The sequence below is a fragment of the Physella acuta genome, unplaced genomic scaffold (assembly GCF_028476545.2).
Source record: "Physella acuta isolate Inbredline_101_S28 unplaced genomic scaffold, ASM2847654v3 ptg000076l, whole genome shotgun sequence".
NCBI lineage: Eukaryota > Metazoa > Mollusca > Gastropoda > Physidae > Physella > Physella acuta.
In genome coordinates, this window is record NW_026731596.1 from 696,067 (window position 1) to 708,062 (window position 11,996).

An 11,996-nucleotide genomic window follows, 5' to 3' on the forward strand; every position below is an offset into this window, starting at 1 on the left:
TGACTAGTATACCTTTAGTCCAAATTTTTATGTACATAATTACAACTTCACCTTCACTCAATACAGCATTTACGCAACATACAACTCCGCTACACCATACAGCTCAACATAACATAGGTACAACCGCACCAACATACAGCACAGCTACAGGAAGACAACATACAGCCACACCAATATAACATAGGTACAACCGCACCAACATACAGCACAGCTACATGAATACAACATTAAGAACAGCCACACCAGCATAACATGGGTACACATCAACATACAATACATCTACACCAGGGGTCTCCAAACTACGGCCCGCGGGCCGGATGTGGCCCGCGAGCCGGATGTGGCCCGCGAGCCGGATGTGGCCCGCGAGGTCCTCTCATCCGGCCCGCGGAGATCTTTTTGTCCACGGAAATAAACGTTTGTTGGAGATTGCTGAGGAACTTTGCTCAGAAAAATCACGACATGCCTGGAAGAAACTGGCCCCCGAACTGAAATTAGATAGTTAATGCGGTCCTCAGACTGAAAAGTTTGGAGATCCCTGATCTACACCATACAACTACACAAACACAACATACAGCAGTCACATTACACACACACACTTGCTTGCCCCAGACATTCACTGAAAGATTGGATACAAAATTTGAATTGATAGAAAATTTGAATTGATAGAAAATTTGAATTGATACAAAATTTGAATTGATACAAAATTTGAATTGATACAAAATTTGAATTGATACAAAATTTAAAAATACTGATTGTAAAGTTAAAAAATTAGCTATATTACAGTTGTATGGATCATTGATAAGTTATTAAATCATGATTTTGTAGTACCATTTAAGTAAATTATCTTTAGCTACTAGCTGTATACAAGTAAATACAATAATCAACATAATGTATGCTCTTCAAAAAATTCATTACATAATATTACACAACTTGATTACAATGATCCCTGAGGTAGATGAAAGGTTCAATGTGATTGGTAATCACTGGTGATGTGAACACTGTGACAGGTGAATTTGTGACAGCAGGTTGACTGGTGACAGGTTGGTGATAATTGAATTGTGACACCAGTTTGATGATTGGTGACCTCAAGATGATGATTAGTGACAAAATGATGATGACATCAGGAGAATGACTAGTGACCACAGATAGTTGGGATAAGATAAATGGTGACCAAATGTCAAAGGTGACACAAATGGTGACAACATGTCAATGAATGGTGATGAAAGTATGATGATGGGCGACATCAATAAATGGTGACTACTAGTAGAGAAGTGAGCCGAGGTAGATGAATGAATTAGGTTGATCCAGTGGATGACCCCCTTTTCCTGCCGGCGCCATTTCTTGGAGTTTTCAGCAAACAGTCCATCACCCCTAGACCATGGTCATTGTATGGACAGTACTTGATTGTGTGGGCCTTGGTGCCAGTGGCGTAACATTTGGGACAGCTGTACCTGTAGGGAGAAGAACAAATTTAAGTTCATGTAGTGCAAGTTACAGTACTGTAGTTACAGTAAGTAGGAGGAGGCTTGGGCAAGGTGGGGGAGGTAGTGGGTTTAAGGTGGGGCAGGTGGTGGGCGTAAGGTGGGACAGGTAGTGGGACAGGTGGTGGGCTTAAGGTGGGACAGGTGGTGGGCTTAAGGTGGGACAGGTGGTGGGCTTAAGGTGGGACAGGTGGTGGGCTTAAGGTGGGACAGGTGGTGCGCTTAAGGTGGGACAGGTGGTGGGCTTAAGGTAGGACAGGTGGTGGGCTTAAGGTGGGACAGGTAGTGGGCTTAAGGTGGGACAGGTAGTGGGACAGGTGGTGGGCTTAAGGTGGGACAGGTGGTGGGCTTAAGGTGGGGTAGGTGATGGGCTTAAGGTGGGACAGGTGGTGGGCTTAAGATGGGACAGGTGGTGGGCTTAAGGTGGGACAGGTGGTGGGCTTAAGGTAGGACAGGTAGTGGGCTTAAGGTAGGACAGGTGGTGGGCTTAAGGTGGTGGAGGTGGTGGGCTTAAGGTGGTGGAGGTGGTGGGCTTAAGGTGGTGGAGGTGGTGGGCTTAAGGTGGTGGAGGTGGTGGGCTTAAGGTGGGACAGGTGGTGGGCTTAAGGTGGTGGAGGTGGTGGGCTTAAGGTGGGACAGGTGGTGGACTTAAGGTGGTGGAGGTGGTGGGCTTAAGGTGGCAGATGTGGTGGTGGGCTTAAGGTGGGTTAGGTGGTGGGCTTAAGGTGGGACAGGTGGTGGGCTTAAGGTGGGACAGGTGGTGGGCTTAAGGTAGGACAGGTGGTGGGCTTAAGGTAGGACAGGTGGTGGGCTTAAGGTAGGACAGGTGGTGGGCTTAAGGTGGTGGAGGTGGTGGGCTTAAGGTGGTGGAGGTGGTGGGCTTAAGGTGGTGGAGGTGGTGGGCTTAAGGTGGTGGAGGTGGTGGGCTTAAGGTGGGACAGGTGGTGGGCTTAAGGTGGTGGAGGTGGTGGGCTTAAGGTGGGACAGGTGGTGGGCTTAAGGTGGTGGGCTTAAGGTGGCAGATGTGGTGGTGGGCTTAAGGTGGGACAGGTGGTGGGCTTAAGGTGGGACAGGTGGTGGGCTTAAGGTGGGACAGGTGGTGGGCTTAAGGTGGGACAGGTGGTGGGCTTAAGGTGGGACAGGTTGTGGGCTTAAGGTGGGACAGGTAGTGGGCTTAAGGTGGGACAGGTGGTGGGCTTAAGGTGGGACAGGTAGTGGGCTTAAGGTGGGACAGGTGGTGGGCTTAAGGTGGGACAGGTGGTGCGCTTAAGGTGGGACAGGTGGTGCGCTTAAGGTGGGACAGGTGGTGGGCTTAAGGTAGGACAGGTGGTGGGCTTAAGGTGGGACAGGTAGTGGGCTTAAGGTGGGACAGGTAGTGGGCTTAAGGTGGGACAGGTGGTGGGCTTTAGGTGGGACAGGTAGTGGGCTTAAGGTGGGACAGGTGGTGGGCTTAAGGTGGTGGGCTTAAGGTGGGACAGGTGGTGGGCTTAAGGTGGTGGAGGTGGTGGGCTTAAGGTGGGACAGGTGGTGGGCTTAAGGTGGTGGAGGTGGTGGGCTTAAGGTGGGACAGGTGGTGGGCTTAAGGTGGTGGAGGTGGTGGGCTTAAGGTGGTGGAGGTGGTGGGCTTAAGGTGGCAGATGTGGTGGTGGGCTTAAGGTGGGACAGGTGGTGGGCTTAAGGTGGCAGATGTGGTGGTGGGCTTAAGGTGGGACAGGTGGTGGGCTTAAGGTGGCAGATGTGGTGGTGGGCTTAAGGTGGGACAAGTGGTGGGCTTAAGGTGGGACAGGTGGTGGGCTTAAGGTGGGACAGGTGGTGGGCTTAAGGTGGGACAAGTGGTGGGCTTAAGGTGGGACAGGTGGTGGGCTTAAGGTGGGACAGGTGGTGGGCTTAAGGCGGGACAGGTGGTGGGCTTAAGGCGGGACAGGTGGTGGGCTTAAGGTGGGACAGGTGGTGGGCTTAAGGTGAAGGTGAGGTGGGCTTAAGGTGGGACAGGTAGTGGGCTTAAGGTGGGACAGGTAGTGGGCTTAAGGTGGGACAGGTAGTGGGCTTAAGGTGGGACAGGTGGTGGGCTTAAGGTGGGACAGGTAGTGGGCTTAAGGTGGGACAGGTAGTGGGACAGGTGGTGGGTTTAAGGTGGGGTAGGTGATGGGCTTAAGGTGGGACAGGTGGTGGGCTTAAGGTGGGACAGGTGGTGCGCTTAAGGTGGGACAGGTGGTGGGCTTAAGGTGGGACAGGTGGTGGGCTTAAGGTGGGACAGGTGGTGGGCTTAAGGTGGGACAGGTAGTGGGCTTAAGGTGGGACAGGTGGTGGGCTTAAGGTGGGACAGGTGGTGGGCTTAAGGTGGGACAGGTGGTGGGCTTAAGGTGGGACAGGTGGTGGGCTTAAGGTGGGACAAGTGGTGGGCTTAAGGTGGGACAGGTGGTGGGCTTAAGGTGGGACAGGTGGTGGGCTTAAGGTGGGACAGGTGGTGTGCTTAAGGTGGGACAGGTGGTGGGCTTAAGGTGGGACAGGTGGTGGGCTTAAGGTGGGACAGGTAGTGGGCTTACGGTGAAGTTGAGGTGGGCTTAAGGTGGGACAGGTAGTGGGCTTAAGTTGGGACAGGTGGTGGGCTTAAGGTGGTGGGCTTACGGTGGGACAGGTAGTGCGCTTAAGGTGGTGGAGGTAGTGCGCTTAAGGTGGGACAGGTGGTGGGCTTAAGGTGGGACAGGTGGTGGGCTTAAGGTGGGACAGGTAGTGGGCTTACGGTGAAGTTGAGGTGGGCTTAAGGTGGGACAGGTAGTGCGCTTAAGGTGGTGGAGGTAGTGCGCTTAAGGTGGGACAGGTGGTGCGCTTAAGGTGGGACAGGTGGTGGGCTTAAGGTGGGACAGGTAGTGGGCTCAAGGTGGGACAGGTGGTGGGCTTAAGGTGAGACAGGTGGTGGGCTTAAGGTGGGACAGGTGGTGGGCTTAAGGTGGGACAGGTGGTGAGCTTAAGATGGTGGAGGTAGTGGGCTTAAGATGGTGGAGGTGGTGGGTTTAAGGTGGGACAGGTAGTGGGCTTAAGGTGGGACAGGTGGTGGGCTTAAGGTGGGACAGGTGGTGCGCTTAAGGTGGGACAGGTAGTGGGCTTAAGGTGGGACAGGTGGTGGGCTTAAGGTGGGACAGGTGGTAGGCTTAAGGTGGGACAGGTGGTGCGCTTAAGGTGGGACAGGTAGTGGGCTTAAGGTGGGACAGGTGGTGGGCTTAAGGTGGGACAGGTGGTAGGCTTAAGGTGGGACAGGTGGTGCGCTTAAGGTGGGACAGGTAGTGGGCTTAAGGTGAAGGTGAGGTGGGCTTAAGGTGGGACAGGTAGTGGGCTTAAGGTGGGACAGGTAGTGGGCTTAAGGTGGGACAGGTGGTGGGCTTAAGGTGGGACAGGTGGTGGGCTTAAGGTGGGACAGGTGGTGCGCTTAAGGTGGGACAGGTAGTGGGCTTACGGTGAAGTTGAGGTGGGCTTAAGGTGGGACAGGTAGTGGGCTTAAGTTGGGACAGGTGGTGGGCTTAAGGTGGTGGGCTTAAGTTGGGACAGGTGGTGGGCTTAAGGTGGGGTAGGTGGTGGGCTTAAGGTGGGGTAGGTAGTGGGCTTAAGTTTGTTTTTCCAACATTTTCAATTAGCACATGTTAGTGGACTTCTATTCCTTACTTACCAAAGCAGTGTGTGCATACTAAAGTGCAGATTTAAAAAAATTTGCAGGGTCAGCTCCGGGTCACAATACAATGCATGTATCAGATATCAGCTACCTACTGGTCAGTTTATGGGCAAACCATTAAATCAAGCAGGGGGAATGTCACCCAGACATCAGGGGGAATGTCACCCAGACATCAGGGGGAATGTCACCCAGACATCAGGGGGAATGTCACCCAGACATCTAATAGGTCGCAGCCAGGCTCAGGGGAGAATGAAGTCATAAACTTGACCTGTGGTATGCCAACACAGGACACACTCTTTTAATGCCCCAAACAAAGACTGTTCATTGAACAAAACAGGCACTGAAAATGTCACTAAATTTAAGTCCTAGGTGACAATTTTCTTGTCAATTTGGCTCCCCAATGGTATTGATAATCTGTGCGCAGGGTCAGAAATTGACTGTGCTGCAGTGTAGCTTAGAGGGAACACTGGTTATGATGGGGCAGGTAGTGGGGTCAGGATGGGGAAGGGTAGGGCAGGCAGTGGGCTTGAGATGGGGCTGATGGTGACTGGGGCAAGTGGTGACTCACTTGGCTAAGATGGGGCAGGGGGGTGACTGGGGGAGGTGGTGACTTGCATGGCTAAGATGGGACATGGGGTGACTTACTTGGCTAAGATGGGGCAGGGGGTGACGGGCAGGTGGTGACTTGCATGGCTAAGATGGGACATGGGGTGACTTACTTGGCTAAGATGGGACATGGGGTGACTTACTTGGCTAAGATGGGGCAGGGGGTGACTGGGGGAGGTGGTGACTTGCATGGCTAAGATGGGACAGGTGGTGACTTACTTGGCTAAAACAGGGCAGGGGGTGACTTGCATGGCTAAGATGGGGCAGGGGGTGACTGGGGCAGGTGGTGACTTGCATGGCTAAGATGGGGCAGGTGGTGACTTGCATGGCTAAGATGGGGCAGGGGGTGACTGGGGCAGGTGGTGACTTGCATGGCTAAGATGGGGCAGGGGGTGACTGGGGCAGGTGGTGACTTGCATGGCTAAGATGGGGCAGGGGGTGACTTACTTGGCTAAGATGGGGCAGGGGGTGACTTACTTGGCTAAGATGGGGCAGGTGGTGACTTGGCTAAGATGGGGCAGGTGGTGACTTGGCTAAGATGGGGCAGGTGGTGACTTGGCTAAGATGGGGCAGGTGGTGACTTGGCTAAGATGGGACAGGTGGTGACTTACTTGGCTAAGATGGGGCAGGTGGTGTCACCCTTGGAGTTCTTGACCAGGTGTGTGTTGTAAACTTTGTCTTGTTCCTTATTGTTCTTACAGAAGACACAGTGCATCTTGTTTGCCAGGGGTCTCTTTCTCATCAGGGACTGTCTCTCCTGGTTCAATACAGGTGTAAACATTAGGTTACAGGTAAAAATATACATTAGGTTACAGGTAAAAATAGACGGGAATTAAAAAACTTCAGGCTTTGGCGATCTGTTGGTCACAAAATAGGCTAGTCTTTACTTGACATTTTTCAAAAATAGTATGCAACTTTTGGGTGAGAAAATTAATCTTAGATAAAAAATTAATATTATTATCAATTATTATAAAAACTGCCGCACTAATTAAAAATTGATAAGGAAAAAAACCATCTTGTTACAAATAATTGTAATGTAAGAATTGAGACATAGATGCAGGCTCTAGATCTAGTCTATTGTCTCTTATGGTCTTTTTTGTGTGTGCTTGTTAAGTGGACGCTGTTCTGTTGAGTAACTTCAGTCAACAGAAACCAAATGATAATATTTTATTAATATTCCACTAGCTATTGGTTACGGTATGTGTAAGGACTGCAACCATAACAGTTTTTATTACGAAACTAGTAAATTTGATCCATATAGGATAAACACCCCCTTACAATAGACAGTATTTAAGAAATGATTTGACTACTAGATCTAGAGCTAGTAACATAGGAATAGTGTTGTCTGTTCTGTAGAACGTAAAAAAAATAACTTTCTTAGGATGTAAGTTGCATTCCAACTAAGTCGCCTAAACGATGTTAGTTTGTGATTTCAGTAAAGAGTCGCCTATAAAAGACACGACAAACTCTTAAGGGGGGGGGGTGTAATTTTTGACGAGTGATGAGGGGAAAGCGTTAGATAGTGTGACGTCACATTAATATTTTAAAAAGCAGACTTCATGTTCGTAACTAAATTACAGCCGGTTTTGTACGTTTGTACGTTTTAAAATTCTTTTTTTTCTTCGTAAATTGAAATAGGAATTACTTGATGTGGAGGGAGGTAAAAGTCGTCAAAAAGCATTTATAATTGACAATTTATTTTTTTTAAAAACCATTTGCCCAGATGTAGGCCTACCTTATGCTAACATACTGTGTTAACAATTATTTCTGGGCACTACTGTGAACTAAAACTTCCACACGCTAGGTTTAAGTCGATTTACAGTAGGCCCACAGTAGGCCTAACAGACTCAAGTAATAATTAACATAATATTGAATGACAGATCAAATTTAGCCTAATTTTTAACTTTCGTGTTACTAGCCTACAATATAAATTATACACTACTATTTAAATAACTAAAGAAAAGCGTGGGTCTCTTCTCAAATATTAGATTTAGTAAAGGTATCAAATAGGTACCAAAGTAAAGTGACTTAAGTAAAGTGACTTTAGGCCTATAGTTATTTAAATAATAAATAGTAGAGTAAAATTAAAATGTATTTTCTACTCTTTAGTGCATTATTACATAAAAGCTTGTTATTAAAACGTTTTTTAACGAATTTTATTTTAGTACTTTACATGTTATTTACAATAGAGTTGAATAGAGTTACTACATGACTAAAAACCATTGCGCACTTATAGAACGCGTGGAGTAGTTGGATAGGACTGCTTACTAATTTAATTTGGACACATTTTTAATTAATTCATAAAAAATTATTTTAGTGCATTATTACATAAAAGCTTATTAAAACGTTTTCGATGAAAATGTTAAATACTTTCATGTTACTAGCCTACATTCTTTTGTGTCTAGATCTAGAATAGATCTAGAATCTAGATCTAGATTTGATCGGATCATTAATTAGTAGGCCTACTCTTGAAATAAAATTTTAATGAGACAAAAAGCTAAATACAATTAGATCTAGAATGTAAGCGGGGAGGTCCTAAGTATACCAGTGTGGGGTGATTGCCTAGAGTGCCCTAGAGCTACTAAATTTGTTGAACCACGTCATTTTGATAGGTTGTTAACCCATAAGTTACTATCTAAATCTAGAAAATCTAGATGACTATCGTAATGGTTCCTTAGCCTTGATCTTAAAACCTAGCGATCCATTGATTGGGCAGATGTAGAATCTAGATCTAGATCTAGATCTAGTAGATCTAGTAGGTTTTTAGTTTTTCCTCGGCATAATGAGAGAGTGTTAAATTAGTGTTAATTTAATAATTAGCCTAATAGTAGTGCGGTCAGCACCTGTGACAAGCGCCTTGATGAGGCTTTAATTAATTAATTATCATATGAATAATAGGGCAATGTGAGGACTTACTTTGTCAATTTCTTCCAGCAGTACAGCCGTGTCGTCGTCCACATCATCGACATACAGGTTCTTCAGCAGCTTCTTCCTCTTGGAGTTGTATTTGATCCAGTCCAGGGCGTCCATCTCTTGGCTGATGCCATTTGTCTCAAACTCGTGCCTGATGTCCTCAATGGTATCCGCCAGGTCAGCATACGAGAACATTCTAGAGATTTGACGTGGTCTGGTTGTCAAAACACTTCAAGGACTGATGCACGGGTTGATGCCCTCAACGGAGACTGCTAGAATTACTTACTTCCGATGCTTAGGCCTAACCAGGTCTAACATAGGCTACAGACTGAGATGATAGAGGGACACAGCGAGCACTTGTCAGCATCAGCCCCCATCTTTTAAACTTGGGCCTAAACCACGCCCACCACGTGCCGTATCCAGCCAACCAAATTGTACACCTCTTGATCCCAATGGTCACTGAAACAACGAGGCCACGCCCGGTTACGCCAAGGATGATTGTGGCCTATCGCAGAGCGTCTCAGCCCATAGATGGATGCTTAGGCCGATTGTAGGAAAAAAAGTCACAGAAAAAAAAAACACAGGAAAAAAAAACACAGAAAAAAAGTCACAGGAAAAAAAGTCACAGGAAAAAAAGTCACAGGAAAAAAAGTCACAAATATATGTTTGCATGATATTTGTTAATACTTTTATGTATTAAATATTTAGAGAGTGCAAATTAACTTAGGATTAATTAAATGTAATGTAATGTGTGTCGGCTGTATACGCATAGGAATTTTTATAATTCATCTAAAAATATTTATTATGAAGTAAGTAGATTGTAATTATGTTAAACTTAAGATTAGTAGCATTTAATAGAATGCTCCAAAGTCCACGGTTTTCATCGTGTTTTTTTTTTTAATACCAATATTAAATTACCGTGAAATGGTAATTTCATCTGACTTGCTGCCCTCAACTCATGGCAACAATAGTTATGTTTAGTTCAACCACCTTTACTGCCCACATTTATCACGCTCATTACATAACAAAACTTAGGATCAAAACAGAAAGCCGACAAGGTTCAACGGCTGTCATTGACGCGTAACGTCAACAACACAAAATATGTTCGGACAATGCCTACTGAGGAGAGGCCGACCAGAGAGTAGCCTACGGCAAAATTTGCCTAAATTTCTTTTATAATTAACTTTTCTACCGCGTATTTAACGTAACAAGTTGAGATTGTTGAGTAAATTATCTTAGAGTATTTTTACTTACAATTGCTATAAATCATAATGCTGTTAACGTCTATAACTAATTTATGCTATCAAAAAATACAACCCACAACAATAAACATACAAAATTTTACAATTCTTAACAAATTAATAAAAATATTTCTAAAAAGATTTTTGTGACTTTTTTTCTGTGACTTTATTTCTGTGACTTTTTTTCCGATAAAATTTTTCCACTGTGACTTTTTTTCTGTGACTTTTTTTCCTAGCAAAAACTGTGACTTTTTTTCTGTGTTTTTTTTTCCTGTGACTTTTTTTCCGTTTACCGCTTAGGCCTAGGCCCTATCAAAATCATGTTTCTATAGGTAGGCTCCCTAGTTTAGGCCCTAAATATTAAAAATAGTAGGCTAATAGTGTTAGGCCAAGCCCTAAATAAATTACAATAAGTTTTAGTTAGATAGTCTTTCTAGAAATTACAATTAGGCCTAGATCTGGTGAAAGGAATGAAACAAGAAACCATTCAAATACTGACTATTAAAACATTAAATGTATAGTGGTAATGTATGCGCAGTACAGACAACACATTTTGAACTTACAACATCCTATTTTTGGCGGGAGAACTTTGTATTTACATTTAAAAAAATTAAAAACACCAGTCTGGGCTAAACTTATCGAACACGAGTTATACCCGTGGGATGTGTCACTTTGGGCTGTGTCACTTTGTGTGTCACGTCAGTCTGGATCACGTGACAGCATGTGACAGCACGGGTAGGTTGTAGTTCACTGATGTCACTCTAGATGTGCACATCACAATGTGATGTCTGTCTGTCTTAGAATGTGTCTTGGAATCTGCTTCAAGCAATAAAAACATTCCAACCATCTAAACAGCATGACTGGTGTCTGCCGTAAAGACTGATGAAATGACATAGAAAAAACACGACGATTAACTCTCGATACATACATCGGATGATTGTCATACAAATTTTGTATGGGGTGAAGTTATGTGATGGTTGTCATACAAAGTTTGTTTGGGGTGAAGTTATGTGATGGTTGTCATACAAAGTTTGTTTGAGGTGAAGTTATGTGATGGTTGTCATACAAAGTTTGTTTGGGGTGAAGTTATGTGATGGTTGTCATACAAAGTTTGTATGGGGTGAAGTTATGTGATGGTTGTCATACAAAGTTTGTTTGAGGTGAAGTTATGTGATGGTTGTCATACAAAGTTTGTTTGGGGTGAAGTTATGTGATGGTTGTCATACAAAGTTTGTATGGGGTGAAGTTATGTGATGGTTGTCATACAAAGTTTGTATGGGGTGAAGTTATGTGATGGTTGTCATACAAAGTTTGTATGGGGTGAAGTTATGTGATGGTTGTCATACAAAGTTTGTATGGGGTGAAGTTATGTGATGGTTGTCATACAAAGTTTGTTTGGGGTGAAGTTATGTGATGGTTGTCATACAAAGTTTGTATGGGGTGAAGTTATGTGATGGTTGTCATACAAAGTTTGTATGGGGTGAAGTTATGTGATGGTTGTCATACAAAGTTTGTATGGGGTGAAGTTATGTGATGGTTGTCATACAAAGTTTGTATGGGGTGAAGTTATGTGATGGTTGTCATACAAAGTTTGTATGGGGTGAAGTTATGTGATGGTTGTCATACAAAGTTTGTATGGGGTGAAGTTATGTGATGGTTGTCATACAAAGTTTGTATGGGGTGAAGTTATGTGATGGTTGTCATACAAAGTTTGTATGGGGTGAAGTTATGTGATGGTTGTCATACAAAGTTTGTATGGGGTGAAGTTATGTGATGGTTGTCATACAAAGTTTGTATGGGGTGAAGTTATGTGATGGTTGTCATACAAAGTTTGTATGGGGTGAAGTTATGTGATGGTTGTCATACAAAGTTTGTATGGGGTGAAGTTATGTGATGGTTGTCATACAAAGTTTGTATGGGGTGAAGTTATGTGATGGTTGTCATACAAAGTTTGTATGGGGTGAAGTTATGTGATGGTTGTCATACAAAGTTTGTATGGGGTGAAGTTATGTGATGGTTGTCATACAAAGTTTGTATGGGGTGAAGTTATGTGATGGTTGTCATACAAAGTTTGTATGGGGTGAAGTT

General features: G+C 44.8%; 1 protein-coding gene across 1 annotated transcript; it reads right to left on the reverse strand.

Annotated features, from left to right (window-relative positions):
* Window positions 1-1,190: 1,190 nt before the first annotated feature.
* LOC131953332 (nanos homolog 3-like) lies at window positions 1,191-8,936 on the reverse strand. Its single transcript, XM_059316482.1, has 3 exons — window positions 8,671-8,936; window positions 6,366-6,511; window positions 1,191-1,451 (listed from the first exon to the last, which is right to left on the reverse strand). The coding sequence occupies exons 1-3, from the start codon at window positions 8,860-8,862 to the stop codon at window positions 1,295-1,297; spliced, it is 495 nt and encodes a 164-aa protein (XP_059172465.1). The 5' UTR covers window positions 8,863-8,936; the 3' UTR covers window positions 1,191-1,294.
* Window positions 8,937-11,996: the final 3,060 nt, after the last annotated feature.